The sequence below is a fragment of the Ursus americanus genome, chromosome 1 (genome assembly GCF_024610735.1).
Source record: "Ursus americanus isolate L20-20 chromosome 1, mUrsAme1.1.p, whole genome shotgun sequence".
In the NCBI taxonomy this organism is placed as follows: domain Eukaryota; kingdom Metazoa; phylum Chordata; class Mammalia; order Carnivora; family Ursidae; genus Ursus; species Ursus americanus.
In genome coordinates, this window is record NC_142127.1 from 98167086 (window position 1) to 98187538 (window position 20453).

The window sequence follows — 20453 nt, forward strand, 5'->3', positions numbered from 1 at the left end:
GCGGCCCTGCACTCTTATCCACGACTCACCCAGCACCCCGCCCCACAACCTCCCCACTCCTCCTCAGAGGCCACGCCTTAGCTGACCGAATGTGCACTCGCCGGCAGCCAGCGCCGGACCAGGCACAGGACAAGTAATAACGCTGCAGGGAAGTGCACGCAAAGAATAATGCACAGAAAGAAATATAAGCATAACTCAGAAGTCATGTGTCTCATTAGAAAATGTTACCAGGCTTGAGAGAGGGAGCTTGCAGCAGCGGGTGGGGCATCTTTCAGAAGGAGAAGGTTTAGGGCCGAGCCTGAAATATAGTGAGGAAGGTGGGAGGGCAGGAGGCAGAGGGCTGGAGTAGGGTGGTGCGGCAGCTAAGCAGCCAGAGGGAGGGAACAGCAGGAGCGAAACCACGGGGAGCAGAGGGAGGAAGCAGGGGGACGCATGGACAGTGAGGGGAGCCGCGGTTCAAGCTGGGAAAGATGTCCGGGCACCCAGCTCAGGGCAGGCTCATCGCTTTGCCCTGGGAATGAGATTGGAAATCAGCACACTTCAGGAATGGGAACTTGCTGGGAGCCCTGATAAAGAGGTACATCCTCGGAAATAGGAAAAAAATGAGATGGCAGACAAACTCCCAGAAGGGTAGTGTCTCCTACCCAGGCCACACGGGCTCTAGAACAAGGGTGTTATCAAGACAAAGCAACCAGTTAAGGTCAGTGACTTATTTCCAATAAACCAACCCTACCCAGAAGAACTCGGCTGTGAAAAGACCAGGACTTCCTGGACCTCGAGCCTTCAGCTTCCAGCAGTAAGGAGGGAGGTCACAGAAGGTCTGGAACTTCCAGAAGCCCAACATGCTCGTGCTTTTCTCATGGACAGGCCCACATTTGGAGACAGAATTAAGACACGGCCCCAGAAGGGCTTGGGCATGGCTCTCAGACAGGATGCCAGCTTGCTTCTCTCTCAAAACAGTCTAACTAGGCAGCTCCAGGATCCAACTCAAACAGCCTCAAGATGAGAGATTCCCAACAAGAGCTAGAGAGAATCCTAAGGAACCTTCTAAGGATGGAGGCCTGATCCCATTTACTTATCAATACAGACCAGGGCCAACACATAGGAAAGCACTGAGATAAGTATTGAACCATTATATGACCTATCAGCATTTCTCTTTATTAATTCCACATGACCTTAAAATTATGAACAATGAAATCCTTGAATAAAAAGATGTTGTATATTTGCTTTAGGGAATCAGCAAAAGTAGGGAGATGGTAAGCTCTGCTCCAGAGACCCTACTTCCAGAATGGCAGTCCACAATCTACTTTTGCCAAATCACCTGAGTGCCCAATAAAAGGCATCATAATCTGAGTGAGGGGCTTGGAACGTGACCTTTTTGTCAGGGCCTCAAGCCAATCTTAGGCAAACTAAAACTTTAAAACTATTCCTTTAACTTTGTGGGCAAGGAACACTATTGGGCAGAAAGGAGGCAACAGTGAATCTGAGAAAAAAGAGAATCTTGTGATGATTAATGTGACAACTTGGCTGAGCCGTGGCGCCTAGACATTTGGTCAAAGAATATTCTGGATGTTTCTGTGAGGGTGTTTTTGGACGAGATTTACATTCAAATCGGTGGACTTTGAGGAAAGCAGTTTACCCCCATTAAAGAGGGTGGGCCTTATCCAATCAGGTGAAGGGCCTGACTAGAATGAGGGGCTGACCTCCCCTGAGCAAGAGAGAACTCTGCAGCAGACGGCCTGCAGACTTCATCCCCAACATCAGCTCTTCCTGGTTCACCAGCAGACACCTTTGCATGAGAGCTGCGGCTCTTTCCTGAGTCTCCGGCTCACCGGCCTCCCAGTCAGACTTCAGAGTCACTAAGACTCCACAGTGAGTGGAGTTACAATGAGCCAATTCCTTAAAATAAATCTCCTTAATTCATAGGTATATATAGGATAGGCTAGGATATACATGTCGTGTGTGTGTGTGTGTGTGTGTGTGTGTGTGTGTGTATACCCTGTTGGTTCTGTTTCTCTGGAGAATCCTAATACACAACTCTTGCCCTTGAAAGACAGGGTCCACGGAACCTAAGTGGATCTTAAGGCCGACACCAGCAAAGAGCCCTGACACTTATAGGGACGTATCAAATAGACAGCAGCCAAACTTGGTGACAAAGTTCAAAGAGAAGTAGTGACCACAGTCTTTTTTTTTTTTTTTTGGTAAGGAGAAGAAAAGATCAGAATCCACACTTGTCACAAAAGGAGATTTTCAAAAACACAGCGTTCCTTACCATGTTACAGTAAACATAGAAAAAGACTTTCCCGGGGCGCCTAGATGGCTCAGTCGGTTTAGCGTCCAACTCTTGATGTCCGCTCAGGGCAAGATGTCAGGGTCGTGAGATCGAGCCCCACATCAGACTCCGTGCTCAGTGGGGAGTCTGCTTCTCCCCCTCTCTCCATTTCCCTCTGCCCCCCCCCACTTGTACATGCTCTCTCTCATTCTCTCTAAAATAAATAAAGAAATCCTCAAAAAAAAAAAAAAAAGACTTTCTGAGGATGGAGTGCTGTCTGAGAGCAGCCAACTAGAGCTTTATTACGGAGCACCCATCAGCTGGGAATTGTGAACCAGCCTCTAGCCGAAGGACACCTGCCAGGGAAGAGCTCCATTGCCAAATGAGAGAAGTATGGGAATCAGAGAATTGCTCTTATCTTGATGGATGATCTAATAAAAAGATATAAAAGTGATTAGAAACAACCACATTAAATCACCAAGTAGAGTTCTTTTTGTTTTGTACTACAAGTGGATTCTTGCCTTGGGTGGAAGACCGGACTATATAACTTCTAAGTTTAGGAAACAGTACAAAGAAGGAAACCTGACAGCAGCAGTCTTTTATGGTCAGCAACTACTGTCAAGTCACTGTGACAGCCACGACAAAATCACAAAAAGCCCCAGGAAGTCACGTAGACTCAAAAAAGATGAGCCAACTTTCCATTCCTACTCCTGCCACAGGTGGTGCAACGCCTGCCATGTTTTTGTGAATGGGAAGACTGGCTTCCAGATGGTTCTCTCCAAGAGAACAATGTGGCGGGTCTATAAATGGACATGGTAATTCCAGCCTAGTCATTTGCTTAGCATCACCGGGGTAATTATAGTGGCTCAGGTAAGATGACTGGCCACAATTTCCTTCACTTCACTGAAGGCAAACGCGGGCTTTGAGAGAAGCAACAACAACAGAGGCTTTGTACACCTGGTGTGGGATGGAAGCTGGGGGCAAAGGGGGGAGGCGGGGCACTCAGAGCTCTTCAAAAGAGCAGGTACCCCATAATGAAGCTGTACCTCCTCTGAAATGACCTGCTAAAATTAGCATGGATTCTTCTGGAAGGCTTTTGAGTCCTTTTTGCATGAAAAACAAAGCACGTTGGCAAGGTTTCCAAGTTACCTGCCAGGTGCTAAATGCTTCAACTGCCTTTTCAATGAGTTAATTCTACACCATCAGGCAGAACCTTTTAGTGAGACTTGCCATGCAGATGACACCCATGCGGAGGAGGGGTGTAAGCCAGCGACATGCGTGTTTTAAGAAAACATGGTGGGGGGGCCCTGAGTGGCTCAATCAGTTGAGCATCCAACTCTTGGCAGCGGCTCAGGTCATGATCTCAGGATTGTGAGATCAAGCCCCATGTTGGGCTTCACGCTGAGCGGAGAGCCTGCTTAAGATTCTCTCTCTTCCTCTCTCTCTGACCCTCTGTATCACGCATGCATGCATTCTCTCCCTCTCTGTCTTAAAAAAACAAACAAAAACAAAAACAAACAAAAAAACAAATCATGGTGACTGCTGTATGGCTAAAAAGTCTCCCCAGATGGGTCATCCATTGTAGGAGAAAGCTCACAAGGAAACAATCACTGTGTCAGTCCCAAATTCTAAGAATAGTCCTCCCTCCCTCCTTTTAGCCATTTCTCTTCCACCACTCTTGTCTTTCTCAGGGCCAATAAGGCCCCAGAACTGTTCACTGGGAATAATAAGGATGAATTTTGGGAACACTGTGTCTCTTCTTCACACTTGGAAGGTCTTATGCTCTTCCTGCTGAGACAGTTGGCTTTCCTCGGTCTTGCATGCTTCCTCTCTTCTGGAACGTCCTTAATCAAATGAGCTCCCCGCACTGCTTCCTCATCTTCTCCCAGGTTCTATACCCTCTCCTCAGCCTGGACTGTCACAGAAGAACACCCAATATCCTTTACTTCTTTTTCCCCCCCATAAATTGATGAATGAAGCTTCCCCTCAGGAAGGAGAGAAAACAGTCCAAGTTGGCCTAGATGGAAGAAAACAGGATTCACAGGGCAGGCTTGGCTTTGTGAAAGAAATCCCAGGCTTTGCCTCCTGGCTTCATGCCAGGCACCATCTCCTGCCCCGGGGATTTCATTTTGGCTTTGGTTTACATTCGTGTTCCTTTTCAAAGATTTAGCAGAAATTACTATTGCATGACTCTCTTAGGGCACTCTGCCCCCTGCAGAGGATATCTCACAGGAAAATGGTATATTTACGCCACCACAAATAGTACACCTACCACATCAAAATCACGGGTTTTCCAAGATGACACGAGCAACACTTGGAAGCATCTTCCAACACCTCCCCATCCGTCACCCGCCTCCCCTCACCACACCAGATTCATACCACTATTACCAAAGGCGCCGACATTACCATATGGAAGCTTCACCAAAGAAAGTTCACCTGTGCCACCCTTAAAATTGGTCTAAAACTGAGTGCCCTTCCCCCCCCATTTGTGCTGCTCTCTTGTTCTCGCTCTCTCTCTCCTTCTCTCTCTCTCAAAAAAATAAAATCTTTTTTTTTTTAATTGGTCTAAAACAAACCATACACTTTTGGGACCTAGGGGACCCACTTCACTTTGCACGAACGCCAGCGGACAAATGTGCAGAACAGGGAGAGGGTCATGGAGGCAAGCAGCAAGAGGAACGATGTGCCCTGATGGAACAGGGCGCTTTGTAAGGGGTGAGTCTCCCTCTCCTGGGATGATGGGTGGAGCCAACAGTCCACCCGCAAAAGCTGTTTTAATGGAGCCCTCTAATGCAGGAGTGGGTCTCAGAGGCCATCGTCCCGAACTGGTCTGCCTCTGACTCCTGTCACTCAGCAAAGAACAAGGCGAAGGAACTTACCCAGTCCCTGCCCCTGCCCCAGGCCAGTGTCACCTGAGCCATAAAGAAGAAGGGGTGCAGGGCTCAGGCCGGCCATAGCATCAATGACGCTGGTCTGCAGAGGTCAAAAATAACGTCAGCCTTCTCGACCCTGCCTCTTCTCTGTTCGTTCTCATCCTTTTTTCTTGCTCCTGTAAGTCTGTTATCGGTGCTAGAGAAATGCAAAGTCTAAGGAGGGGATGATGTAATAACTGGGAAATAAATGCCTCTGCTTACCTTTTCTGTCTGACATCGTTCTTGAGTCTGCTGCCAGATAGGGTGACTGTTCTCAAAACATCTCTACTTCCCACCAAAGCAAAATCTAGCACGGCACAGATTTGTTGTCATTACTTTAGAGGTTATACAGACACCGGGCGTCCGTCTGTGGCACACTAATATATAATTGAAACCAGAAATCTGAAGGGCTTTTTCAGCAAATGCACTTGTTTTCTCCCCTTCCATTTTTGACAGACAGACACAGATAGACATAGATCGGTATACAGACATAGATACATATTCACATAAATAGAGCTTTTAAAAGCCACCAGGTGTCCCCTTACCTCTGATGGCTTTGTGGTACATTTTCCTCTTCCTGAACACTCCAAGTCATTTGCGTGGCTCTCCCCCGGCACACAGGTGCTGACCTTCACCACCAGAGTCAGGCGCAAAGCCACGATGGATTTAGTAACGGAATCATTCACAAAACCTAAAATGGGGGAGGGGGGAGACAATAGGAAATATAAAGTAAAACTCTACCAGACTATGAGCTTCTCCAAGACTCTGAGTTTATTTTATGCAGCATTCAAGCCTGACGAGGAAAACAAAATACAATTTCAGGCAAAGATACAAAGCATGTGACTAGTGGCCATTCAGACCTATGGCCTTTCAAGAAAGGCCAAGCGTCATGAGAAACACCCAAGGCCCAGGGAAGAGGAGACCAGGCCCTCAGGCATCGCCTTAGACACTTGTGCCGCTCCTTCCCCGTGTCCTCTGGGGGCCCTTTCGTCTCTCCATCCCATCCCCGCATTAGCATCTTAGAATTTACTGGTTTTGAGCCCCTCTTCTCCCAGGAGGCCACCTGCCCACACCTCCTGACTCTTCCGCCTCCTGTCTACTTTGGATAGTGACAAACACTCAATGTCCCCCGAGGCCACCCCCTGTACCAGCCTGCCCGAGTGGCTCCCAGTGTCCTAACAGGTGGGTAAGCAGGACAAGAACACATTCAATGATGGGCTTATTGATAAACAGACTACTTCCTCACCAATCTGCACGGTATCAATTAAGTTATGTGATTTAACCATCTAATAAAACAGGACCAATCGCAGGTGAAGACTGATCAAACTATCACTGACGTGTCCTATTTATCACCAAATGATCTTGCAACTCGTGCAGCTACTTGTACGTAGGAGGTAACAATAAATGTGGAAAAAAAAGTAGCCTCCAATTGGAATGAAGAAATAATACTACAAGTATCTTGCATCAATAATATAATTATTCCACTAAGAGAGTGTCTGTCTTTTTTCTAACAAGAATCTTCACTTATTTATGCCTAATTTTTCATTTCTAAATGAACAACCTACTTAACATTTCCATCATCCAGGAGACAGACTCCTGTGTTGCCCATACAAGGCGCTTAAGACAAGGTAGTGAAAGTGGTTCTAGACAGCCATGCCTCTCTGAGCCCCAACTGTCTCTTGTGTGAGGGAAGGAAAATAACTGCAAAATAGGGTGACCGTAAAATTTATCCTCAAAACTAGGACTCTTTTCCAATCCACATGGGAGAGCTTTTATGACGGCAAGTGGACACAGGCATAAAGTGAGACTGTCTCCAATAATGGGACAAAATGGTCACTCTTCTCCTCACGGCCTGAGGAGCACCCAGAGATCAGGAATCCGCAAAGCGCCAAGCGCGACATTCGTGCCGGGGGTGGTGTGACCAGGCAGATGACAGATTTGAAACAGCAGTATGAGACTTAATTCAATCCACAAGTTTTAAGGTTGTGATGTAAGTTAAAGCAAGTCACAATGGAGGGGAGACAGCCTTCAACTTCAGTTTGTAATCAGGAGACAAATGTCTCTCGGTGCATCGGTAAAGCCAGGTACCGCGGGTCTCGCAAACAGTGGTATTTTACAGCCACAGAGAACTAGTTGCTTTCTTCCTAAGATTTCCCACTGAAAACTTTAACATTCATTGGCTTTGGGACAGAGGGAAAGCATGGTTCCAGCCAAAGCACTTCCTCTACAGAGCTTCACACTTCCTCTGTCATGGCTCCACACCTGTGGACGCCTCACCGCCACCTCCCAGACACCTTCACTCATGCCTGGCTCACCCCAGCTCTGTAAATGGTTGCTTGGAATACCCCTCCTCTCCCAATGTTATAGCTCAGATCTCACCTGATTCCTGAGCTTTTCCTCAACAGGCCACCCCCCTCCAAGCTCTGCCATGCCCACCTGTGCCCGAGTACACGCTCTCACATACAGGTCCCTGGTTTTTCTCTGTCTCAGGTGCTTTATCTTCCCACCCTTACTGAAGCTTTCTTAATGGCAAGGGACAAGTCTTAGAGGAGCGGCTGGTCAGAAGGCAAGAGACGGGTACATAAATGGCCAGAGCAGCAAAGATAATTCCCTGGGAGGACTTTCCAAAATGCCCTGCCATCCAACACGTCAATTTTAAAAAAGAGCAATCACTCGAATGCGTACAATTCCGGTTTACTAAAAACATAGTTGCTTATCAACTTATGATGAACCATGATAGAAAAATGGAGCCTGGTACAACGGCGGGATGCCACCGGAGTTCTTATCCTAAAAGACATTTTTATACATAAAATGATGGAGGTAAAATCAGATATCAGAACTTATAAAGGTGTCTTTTGTATCTTTGCTTGTTCTCCGGTTTCATATTAAGTTATTGTTAAAAACTATATCACCGGCCTACTTACTATGCATTTAGATCACAAAATGCTACGTAAAGCTGTAGAAGAGGCCTCCCTCTGAAGGTTCTTTTAAAAATTCTATTCAACTATTAAATTTACGTAGCCGGTAGTAATTCAAATGAATGGGTAGTTAAAAATATGCATGGTATAGTTTTCTAGATAACTTGCTTCCACTTCCGCAGTGAACATTTACTGAGCTCACATGTACAAACCAGGCAACCACTTAGATTCCGGGCCACGAAGATGGCGCGCTCTTCATTCCTACCACACCAAACTCTGAGTCAAGAGCAGTGATCCTTCACCAGTTTTGAAACCAGAAGCTTCATAATTTTGCAGGGGCTTTTTCCAAGTACATACTGCCAAGCTCCAACACAAGTGCTTCCGAATCAATGGTCTGAGACTGGCCTCTGGCAGGTGTGTTTTTAAAAGACTCCCTAAGTAATTCAAACATTGCTCCCAGTTAAGAACCACTGGTCTGGTAGAAAAACTAATCTAAGGAACATAAGTAATATTATATCACCTGGAATTAGAGGCAGGCATTTGAGCCACTGAAAGCACATTTTACACGTCTATTTTTGAAAGTCTAGGTGACTCTGTGTTATTTAGACCATCTTTATCCTCTATGGCTCATCATAGGGCTCTAAAGTTCTTGGAGACAACTCTGATAAAGGTTTCTATATTAGCTTTATTTGCTCCATAACACTATGAGTATTTTGGCCCTAAAATCCTCCAGTAAACTATTAAAGAAATCAACCTTTGCAACAGTGTGTCACACATTACTATGTAATTCCTAATTATGTCACTGAATCCCCCAAAGTAAGTCAAAAGTATATGCACATTATTTTCAGCAATATACTGCTCACATGATGACAGCGTTGCCTGGTGGCTCCTTCCAGGTAAGAGTGTGATTTCAGTAAGTTGTTGGCACCTCCCTTTGATCATGTCTCAGGGAAAATGCTTGGAGCTGCTCATAATGAAAAGTAATACTGTCCAATTTAACTTTCATCAAACTGCAGCTGGGTTAGAGCAAAGTAGCCCTCAGGAAATCCCACATGCCAAGAGCAGGAACGGCACCCTTTACAAAGGGGCAGCAGGAAGAATTCGAAATGAAATAGAACTCATTTTTTTTTTTAAAGAAGTTCTTCGGGGCTTTATAAGTGATCATTTGAAAGTTGTTGAAAAGCCAGTGTGGTTTCTTTGACACAGCACTCAAACTGATGGACACTTCTAACACACTTATAAGAAATGCAGGGCAAATGGTCACTATTTTTTCTCTTCCTTAATAACATGAAATCAACATACGTAACAGAATTCTTGTAATAGACTTAGACAGAAAAGCTTGTCCTCATATTCAGAATGCTAAGATCCGTAGGCCAACTGATCAACTGGAGACAAAAACTGACAAAGTAGGAATGAGGAGGACACTCTGGTTCCATTTCTAAAGCTGCCTCAGAATGGGCTTTTGTCAACACTGGCATCTTCTACGGTCCTTCCAGAAACTACAGAACTGCTCTCACACAGCAGGTCATGGCGGCACTCCAGCTAAAGCCTGGTTTAAATTAATGACAAGCGAGGGAAAGAACAAGATGAGATTTAGAAAGAAGGGAGAAGGAGGGGAAGGAGGCAAGGAGGGAGGAGATTTAGAAAGAAAGTAGGAAGGAGGGAAGGAGGGAGGAAGACTAAAGAGGAACAACAAAGCGTGAGACAGAAAGTGGATGAGACCCCAGGAAAGGAGATGCTGATACAGAAACACAAAGAAAGCAGAAACGAAGAAAGAAGTTGAAGGCTCTCCATCCACAGTTTCAGGGGCTCTCCCACCTCTGTCTCATTTTCTCACCCTCTCACTTTCATGAGAAAATATATTCTTCATTCCAACCATAACAAATGTAAGACTAGAGTTCTTTGAAAATGTTCATGAATAAACATATATTTAAATCATCATTGTATACAGTCCAAGTCTATGATTCTGACTATGAGGCAAAAATATTGAGTCAGTTTACGCGAACAGATCACGTGCTCCAGTGAGTAAACTGGTGCAGTGGGGTGGGTGGGATGGACAAGCACGGGGACAGAGGGAAAGTGAGCTCATTCGTTCAACTTTCAGCAGATGCTTATCCAGCTCTAAGTAAGAGGCTGCTTTTAGGATGAGCTCCAAAGGCAGAGAAAGAGCCAGCAAAGAGATTTGGATGTCATATGTCACATGAAGGAGGAGGTTATGTGTCACATGGATGAGGAAGTCATCAAGCACATGGATGAGGAGGACATGTGTCACATGGATGAGGAAGACACCAAGTCACATGGATGAGGAGGACATGTGTCACACGGATGAGGAAGTCATCAAGCACATGGATGAGGAGGACATGTGTCACATGGATGAGGAAGACACCAAGTCACATGGATGAGGAGGTTATGTGTCACATGGATGAGGAAGTCACAAGTCACATGGATGAGGAGGACATGTGTCACATGGATGAGGAGGACATGTGTCACATGGATGTGGAGGACACCAAGTCACATGGATGAGGAGGTTATGTGTCACATGGAGGAGGAGGAGGTCAATGTGTCACACGGATGAGGAGGTTATATGTCACATGGAGGAGGAAGTCAGCATGTCACATAGATGAGGTCAGTATGTCAGATGGAGAAGGTCATGTGTCACATGGAGGAAGTGGTCAGTGTGTCACATTGTTGAGGAGGTCATATGTCACATGAAGGTCAGTGTGTCACACAGATGAGACATCAGTGTGTCAATGGCTGCACCTTGATGAGGATAGAGAGGCAGGAAGAGCCAGATCAGAGGATGTCTTGTGAACCTTAGTGAAATGAGAATCCATTGAAGAGCTTTAAGCAGGGGAAAAACATATGATTTATGCTTTTTCAAAGATCATATTTTGGAGGAAGAACCAACAAGACTTCATATACACTGGAAGTGTGACATGAGGGAAAGGAAAAAGTCATACATAGTGCAAGCGACTTTGCTGCTGGGCAAGAAAATCAAGATTTCTGTCATGAAGAGACTAAATTTGAGATTCTGATGAGACCCCCTTTCCGAATAGAGCAGTCAAAAGTTGGTGGTTGGACACAGGACATGAGTAGTTAGAAACGTCAAGGCTGAATATGTGAATGTGGGCCTCATCTGAATATAGATGGTGTTGTACTACTGGGACAGGGAAGGGCACCTAGGGATCAGGAGTGAAGGAACAGGGCCCAGAACCAAGCTTTACAGGCCAATATTCACGATATAAACTTAGTTGTGTATTGACATCAGACCACAACAGGATCATACTAGAATGATTAACTAAAACAAATAGCTACATGATTTTTTCACGGTGGGGTTGATAAGAAAAGACAAGATTTCGGCAGCATGAAGGACACCCAGAACTACGTGATGGCAGACCTCTGAACACTTCAGCACTGAGAGGGGAAACTGTGGTCCCTGACAAAAAGAAAGGTTTCACGATGCTACATAGTTCGATTCAATATTCAGATGCTGGGAAAGAAAAAGGGAGGGAGGGAAGGAGGGAGGGAAAAGACACTGCTTAGCTTGGAGAGCCCACTCTACCTGCCACACAACCAGATAATTTCCCTGATGAGTTTTAAAACGATAATGAAGGAAAACTTTCTCCAAAGATTATCCAGAGATCTGTTAACACCCTCAAGTAACTAGTTACAGTGACAAATAAAAGGTGGGTTTCCTTCCCCCTCTCCCCATTCCTCCTCCCCTGACTCTACACAAAAACATACAAATGCTCTGTCCTGCCCACAACCCCACACTGGGCTTATTAACACAGTAATAAAATGTTCTGCCATCAGAACAGTCCTTTTAAAACAGTGATTTTGCCAAACGCACCTGCCCTGGTGCCAATGAGAAGCTGAGAGCAACAGAAAGGGGGTCCGGTCATTATCTCTGGGGTGGAGGGGTCAAGCGTCCGGGGGAGCATGCGAGACCACTGGCTCCAGGCCATTAACTGTTTATTTTACCACTTGTCTTCTTTGATATTAACACTAAAGAGTCTTAAATGGACTTTGTAGTTAAAACCTCATTGGGATTAATGGCAAACGAGATTTGCATTTCTCACTTCAGTGATTTGACTAAAGACCATTTTCTTTCCTGTTAAAGGAAAGCATACATGCAAAATAAAAATTCTGGCCGTAAATACTTGAGCAGTAGGTGTTGCAAACAGACTGCCGACTTTTCCCATTAAGACTTGGCGAGTCATTTGGCACAAACCTATAACCTATAAAAACCGTTCACAGTCCAGGAAGTCCCATGGCTGGCAGTAGATAGGCATGAAAAACTTGAAATATTGCGAATTTCAGCTCCAGCTGGAGACCCAGGCTTTCTGCATTAACATAATCATTGAGAAGGCAAACACCCCCAATTCCCACATCTTGTTCCATAAAAGCAGGGCTGAAACGGTGCATCTGCACCAACTTTTTTAAGAAGGTGGGATGGATTTTAGCACAGAGCTGAAGAAGCTGGTCAGGAACCCCATGGATTTGTGACTCCGTACTTGTGGGTTGAGAAGAAAAACCTGAGAAGTAAATCATCTTTTGACAATGTCAGTCCAGAGGCAACAAGAGAGCTTGATGCAGGGAGCAGATATGAACCTAGACCAAGTCCAAGGCCGCATGATACTAAAGGAAGGCTATAGGAGCGAAGATGTCCTTCCATTTGCATATGTGCAGAATGCCAGCAGCCCAGAAGTTAAGGGGGAAAGTTGAATATGGACTAAAAACGCTGTGGTACACCCATGTAGTGCCCGGCCACACTGACTACCCCAGGACCTCCTTCGAGGCCTATCTGTCTTTTCTAAACAAGCTTTCTTTAGATTTCCACGTAAAGGCTGGGTTCTGCGGTTGTTTGCTTGCCTGCTTATTTTTAAGTTTTGATACTTGAAGCGGTACATTGCTTTTTGGAAAATTCACTCATACAAACTATCTCATTTTCTGTGGGTTCCTGAGTAAGGTAGGGCCCAAAATGCTTTCTGAATTAGGAGACACAATGGCGCATAACAGCGACAGAGCAGATGTTTCTATCATTGCCACTCATCAGAACCATCGGGTAGGTTACCCCTGGCTGAATGACGATGAAAAGTATATACGAAGCAATGTCATTGGCTCCAGAGAAAAAGAAATTGCAGAGATAATGGGAAGCTGTTGTTGAAAAAAAAAAAATCAACTTGCTATCACCTGGTGATAGAGTGACTGATTCTCAGGAAATCTTACTGTCAGATACAGTGGCCCTTCCCCACTGCCTCCCCGCTTCAGCAGCATCTCCATGGCACCTTCTATTCGTCCTGCAAGGAAGGTTCTGAAAATTCAATATCAAACACAGGCTCATGAAATGAACAAAAATTTAAGACAGAGACTCCTTAGGTTGACATTCTACACTTTTCCAAAAGAAACTGTATTCCCACAGTAAAGGGTTTCTAGCCCAAATTGCTGTATTTCTGCTTAATTTTGTTCAAGAAGATGTTCACCCTACCACAGCCCTTTGTCTACTAATATTACACTAAATTATTTGTCTGAAGTTAAGACTTGAGTATTTTAGCCACCGGGGTAACTGCCAGTTGCCCGGTGGTATGCATTCTCCCCACATCCTTTGAACAATAGCATTAGGAGTTCGTGCCGGGAACTGGGCCACCCGGTTAAAGAACCTGCCTCTCCTCAGGGACTCAGGGACAGGAAGCGTGGCGCTTCCGTGACGTACATCCACGAAGACTGAGCACGTGTTGCCCTGCCTGTTCTTCCCGCAACCCACTGCCCTGTGACAGTGGGGGCGGCCAGTCTGAATCCACAGATGGAGTCTCCATGATGAGGGTGTAGGATTGTCCTCTCGGGACTGGACCAGCTACCTCTACACTGTCACGTGAGAGAGAGGTGAACTGGGAACTTGTTTAAGCCAACGTATTTGAGGTCTCTCTATTACAACAGATTAGACTGTATTGCAATCAATCACCGTCACCATCATCATCACCACCATTGTCGCAGTCAGTTCAGTGCAGGTTGCTAACAGAGTATCATATGCTGCCCAGCTTAAATGACAAATATTTATTTCTCACAGTTCTGGAAGCTGGAAGTCTGAGATCAGGGTGAGAGCACGGTCAGAATCTTGGTGAGGATTCTCTTCCTGGTTTAAAGACAGCTGCCTTTTTGCTATACCCTCACATCGCAGAGAGAAAACTGGTCCCTTCATCTCCTTATAAAGGCACTAATCTCATTATAAGGGCTCCATCCTCATGACTTAATCTAACCCTAAATACCCGCCAAAGTCTCCACTTCCAAAAACAATTACATCGGGGAATAGGGTTTCAATACATGAATTTGAAGGGGACATAAACATTCAGTCTATAGCAACCATCACCCCCATCATCATTCCCATCACCATCATCATCACCACCACCCCCATCATCATCACCCCATCATCATCCTCAATACCACTACTCCCATCATCATCACCCCAATTACTACCATCGTTATCATCACCACCACCACCCCATCAGCAGCACCACCCCTATCATCATTACCACCATCATCATCATCACCCCACCATCGTCACCATCATCATTACCATTGTCACCATCATCATCACCGCCATCACCACCACCACCACTACTACCACCATCATCACATCATCCACAGCAACATCAACAACCAACATCTACTTGAAGTGGGATCCTCAACGGAACTTAGACTTCTGTGGGTCTGAGGAAATAGCTCTGGGAAAGTATGGCCCCTAAGAAAACAGCAGTGCTGGGATGCAGGCATGTAGGTCATTTAAAGAGTCCCCTAACTCAGTTTCTATGATGTCAAACCTTTTAAATGAAATTTTTTAAAATTATTTCCACTTTTAGAAATTATTGCTAGAATTTAAAAATAATGTCCAAACAAAAGTACAGCACACATTCATAAAAATGTGACTTTTATTATCTACCCTTTTGAATAATTCATGCCTAGGTTCTACTTTAAAAAGCTAGGCTGTAGGCTACATTTAAAGTTGTAAAAGAAAAATTGTGAATAAATGAGGTATGGCTACACTTCATAGGATTAAAAGACTTTTTTTTCTTTTTAAAGAACAACCAGCAATTAATACAAGAAACACATAATGGTATGAAATGGTATAAAAAATATTCAAATTATAAAATCTTTTTTTGAAGCAAAATTTACAACTAGGCCTGTCAAACCTTTCCATGTGCCTATTTCTGGCATTAAGTAATCTCCATTTAGGGGGAAAAAAACCTTATTGCATATGAAAACCACGTCCTAACTGGGCACATTTTTTAAATGCTAGCTCTTGAACACCCATTGGTGGAACATGAAAATTAGTTTGCCCCTTCCTTTGAAATTTTGTTGGCTCACACAGAATATACAATTGAAATTCTTCATTTATTTAATCTTTTTCGATGTCTGTTTGATCGCCTTTTCATAATCAGTTAGAATTGTATCACTTAATCTTCCATTAGTACAGTTTCAACTCATCAAATACTAGTAAATCAATTGCTAAATTACTGTCGAACTCATATACAATTACCCACCACGTCCAGTCATTAATACCCAATGAATGCGTTCTGATTAATGGCATTACTGTGAATGCCAAAATAATTAATCACTTCTCTGTGTTGATGTGAGGGTAATGGGAAATGCACAGCTAATTGGGCTGCAGATGACTTTATAAACGCTAGGGAGTCAGAGAACCGGGCCTACAGAGGAGCTAACATAAAAAGCTGTTGATTGACATGTTTCCCTTCTGAGCTGCGGCAAGCATTGTGAACATGATCTTTCAACTGCCTTTGTTCTGTTGCATTCCTCCACTCTGCGTTGATCCAAAATCCCGCATTTAAGTGGCCACCAATAAGATGGTCTGGTACCTTCAAGGTCATATGAAAGAAGTTACCTAAATTTACCAGTGCTTGGTGAGCATTCCAATTTGAGATGCGCTCGCTTCTTGAATTATGTATAACAACCTTACCTTCCAGGGCATGTATTGTTGTACTAAAAATAACACTAGCCAATGTATGGCGGTGAAGGTCCAATGGTGTGCCATGATTTGAAAGAAAAACAATTGGGAGGGATGGAGAGGTTGACTCAGGTTCGGCAGGTCTGGTTGCGCTATTTCTAGCTCCTATTAGCATTGTCACCCAGGAACAGTCACACCCTCGACCTCAGTCCTCAAGATGCTCAGAGGCAGCCTTGCCTACCTGCTCCACCCTCTGGAGTTCCAGAAAGGTCTCCACCACTCAGCTCCTCTCTTAGCTGGCTCACCAACACCTACAATCAGCATCCCCTACAGAGTTTATTTAACAAACAGTTATGCTGGCTGCAGCCTGATCCAGTAAATCAGAATGTCAGGGGGTGTAGCCAAAGACACCTATGGGTCCAACTACCGGCTATGTTGTCTTCAGGATGACTTCTTTTCTGCCAAGTTAAAATGCATATATTTCAATGGGGACCATCCGCAGGGTGAATGTGTTTACTAATTCCTTTTCTTCAACAGTTCCTTCTTGCGTGGATCTTAACGTGGGCTCCAGCCTAACGTGATCCAGCCTACCTCCCACCACATCTCCGCCTCTCTCGCCCTTGTTCTCGGAGCTCCCGCCTTGTGGCCCCATTGCTGTTCCTCTGATATTATGCATTGTCTCCAGCCACAGGGCCTTTGCACAAGTAATTCCAGCCTTTTGCCTGGAAGCGTTTCCCCATTGTCTAGTTAATCTTTCAGCCTAATTATCTTTCTTCAAGATAGTGATCCCCACTGCCCCCAAGGTTATGTCAGATTTTTATTATCAACTAGAGTCATGGCACAGTGACTTATCACAGTGTGCTCATTACACTTGTAATTTTCCATTTATTTGTGGAATCATCTATTACCTGTTGCCTCACTAAAACATCCGGCTCATGAGGGCAAGGGTTTTTATTTGTTTTGTTCACAGCTCTATCGCCAGCACCAAGCAGGAGCCCAACTCAGTAGGTGCTCAGTAAATACTGTAGGGAGGGAAGAAGAGAGGGAGCAAGCAAGGGAGGGAGGGAAGGAGGGAAGACAAGTATGGCACCTGAGTGTGGCTCCAGCAAATGGAGGATACAAGAGGGACAGAGCAGCAAAGAGAAACAAGGAGCCCAGAAAAGAAAGCTGGTAGTGGTGACAGGACAAAACTCCTCCAAGCTCCTGCTTTAGCTAACAGCTTTGGAGTAATCCCTACCAGCTCTGACCATGAAGCAAAGCGGTTTCAATCTTAGCCAGGAGCTGCCCTAAACCCAGAGCCCCAAGCCAATTTAGGTGGCAAGCCTCATTATAAACACGCTCTGCTTCAGACCACAGACAATACGACCAGTCCGGCTCCAGGGCTTACCAAGAAAATGAATTACACACTGTCCCCATTCCCAATCAGCTCTCTCTCAAAATTCAGTTCTTTAATTCTATGTGACTGGCAGCTTAGTGGGCTGCAAAGGGTTTCCTTTATCTGTCTGAGCAAATTTTATTTATGCTTCAGTCTTTACAGAAGTCCTAGGAACGTTATCTGATCATCAATTCTTTCTGGGATACTCAATGTAGCAAATTAAAAATCCTATCTGTCTTCCTTACAACTTTTACTGCCCCAAATCCCAATCTGACTTTGTTTGAACAGATGGCCTTCAGTACTAGAAAATCGAACAGAAATCACCATGTGTAAGGCGGAGGCCCCAAAACAAAGAACCAAAGAAAAAAATGATCTGACACATCAAGTGGGTCCTGGTCTTTTCTAGCTTCCATTTACTTTTTTAAATTAACTTTATTGAGGCATAACTTACAATGAAATACAGTGAGTTTTCACAAATGTAAAAACTCTAGTACTATCACCAAGGTCAAAATATAGAATATATTTTTCTTTAAGGTTTATTTATTTAGAGGCACCCGGGGGGCTCAGGTCATGATCTCAGGGCCCTGGGATCGAGCCCCACATGGCGGGTCGGGGGGGGGGGGGTGTTTCCTGCTCAGAGGGGAGTCTGCTTGAGATTCTCTCTCCCTCTGTCCCTGATGCTTGTGCTCTCTCGCTCAAAACATAGATTTTATTTATTTATTTGAGAGAGACAGAGAGAGCAAGAGAGTGGGGGAGAGCAGAGGAAGAGACTCTTTAAGCAGACTCCCCACTGAGCTGGGAGCCAACGTGGGGCTCGATCTCATGACCCTGAGATCACCACCTGAGCCAAAACCAAGAGTTGGATGCTTAACCAATTGAGCCACCCAGGCGCCCCTACAATATATTTCTCTTAACTGAAGTACGGTTGACATATACTATGTTAGCTTCAGGTGTACAACAGAGTGAGTCAACAGTTTTAGACATTACTCAGTGCTCACAATAAGTGTGGTCCCCATCGGTCACCATACAACGTTATTACAATATCATTGACTATATTCCCTGTGCTGTGTTTTATATCCCTGTGACTTGTTTATTTTATAACTGGACGTGTGTACCTCTTAGTCTCTTTCTCTTATTTCACTCATCCCTTCTGGCTTCTATATCGAATGCTAATGGCAGACCCCTGTCTTGGTAAAAGGGCTGCCTGCCCTCACTGAAGGAGAGCTGGCTTCCTCGTGTGAAATGCAAGCTTTGGGATCAGGCATGTTGGTAGGAGCCAATCACACTTTAATATTCCAAAGGAAATGCTCCTCAAAATACAACCATCCCAGTTGTAAAATGAGTAAGTCACAGAGATGGAAAGTACTGTGTAGGGAAGTAGAGTCGACAATATTGAAAAAGAATCAACAGTATTGGAATAACGTTTTTTGGTGATGGAAAATAACTACACTTATCGTGGTGAGCGCTGCATAAAATATAGAATCGTTGAATCACCATGCTGTGCACCTGAAACTAAGATCACATCGTCTGGCGACCAAAATAATAAACATTTTTTAAGAAGGAAAAAATACAACGATCACAACAGAAAATTAATTCATGATTTTCCTGATTGTTTTTATTCACGAATATTAGCTGGGTACTATACCCTGCACATGAATACTAGCATTATTCCTGACTCTAAGGAGTGTTTCTCTCCAAACTAACTGTCCAGTTTCATGCCTCCTTACATGCTCGCACTCACCCCCTCCAAGCTTTCTACCCTTTTATGCTTATCCACCTGTCAAGTCCTTCAAATCCGACACGCGCACATCCACATCCGTGTGTCTCTGTAGGAGCAAATCTACGTACGATGTGCACCTATGTAAGTGTACATACACGAATGGGCATCCGTGTGCACGTGCATACACGCACACACACACCGATGCGTGTATCTACGTGTGATGGACGGACAGGTGTAGGCGTGTGCATCTACGTGTCTCCACAACACATTCTACAAAATAGAATCAGATGTACAAAACCTAAAGCAAGCCTAAACCGAATGTTTCAGAAGGCTGTCATTGTCTTGAGGGAAACAAGTCTGAACAAATTTTCTGTGCCACGGGATCTGTGAACTCAGATCCACACAGGACACTCAGGGGCAGGAGACTCTCACCACCTCGGCTTGCTGGTTTTTTGGTTGTTTGGCATAAATGAGTTTGAGTCGGGTTTCTACGCTTACAAAATAACCCTCCTCTGGTTACTTACCAGGAATTCACAATGTATTTAATGTATTCATTCCGTCAGTGTTTATTGACTGCCTGCTTCCCCCAGGCACTGCGTCAAGTGCTTGTGATACAAGACGAAACAGGCCAGATTTAGTCTCCTGCCCTCACGATGCTTACATTCTAGAAGGTATATACATAGTGTATGTTAGAAAGGGAAACATTCTATGGGGGAAGAGGAGGGCAGAGCAAGGGGGTGTGGAGTACAGGGGCACAGAGGAGAAAGGGGGCTGCAGCTGTACAAGAGGGTAGCCAGGACAGGTGACAAGTAAGCAAGGCCACGAAGCAGGTAAGGGAGTGGGCCAGCAGGAGCGGTCGGCCGGTGCAAAGGACAGGAGCAGGGAGGATGCCTGGGGAAATGGAGAAATGGTGGAAATGGTGGGAGCAAGAGAGAGAATAGGAGATCGAGGGGTCAGAGAATGAAGGGACAGACATATGAGGCCTCGTGGGGTTTTCAGTCTTGGCTTCCAAGACTTGGCGGAGTTAAACAGGAGACACTGGGGATTGTGAGCAGACCTGGGATGTCATTATGGGCCAGGTGTGGGGCAGGGCTAAGAGAAGGGAGGCCGGTCAGGAGGTTCTGGCAATAACCCAGGACAGAGGCTGGGGGCCGGGCAGTAGAGCAGGGCCGTGGAGAGATGCAGTTAGATCCCAGATACGGTGAAGTTGGAGCCAAAGGACTTCATGGTAAATGGATGTGGGATGGGAAAGAAAAAAGTTCAAGAGTGACGCCAAAGTTTGGGATGTGACTGCCT

General features: G+C 45.0%; 1 protein-coding gene across 1 annotated transcript in view; it reads right to left on the reverse strand.

The window, feature by feature from the left end:
• DNER (delta/notch like EGF repeat containing) overlaps positions 1–20453 on the reverse strand; it is a 300909-nt gene that overhangs the window by 138541 nt on the left and 141915 nt on the right. The window contains exon 5 of the mRNA XM_087864128.1: positions 5730–5875. Within this exon, the coding sequence (XP_087720254.1) occupies positions 5730–5875 (146 nt within the window). The remainder of the gene's footprint in view (positions 1–5729; positions 5876–20453) is intronic.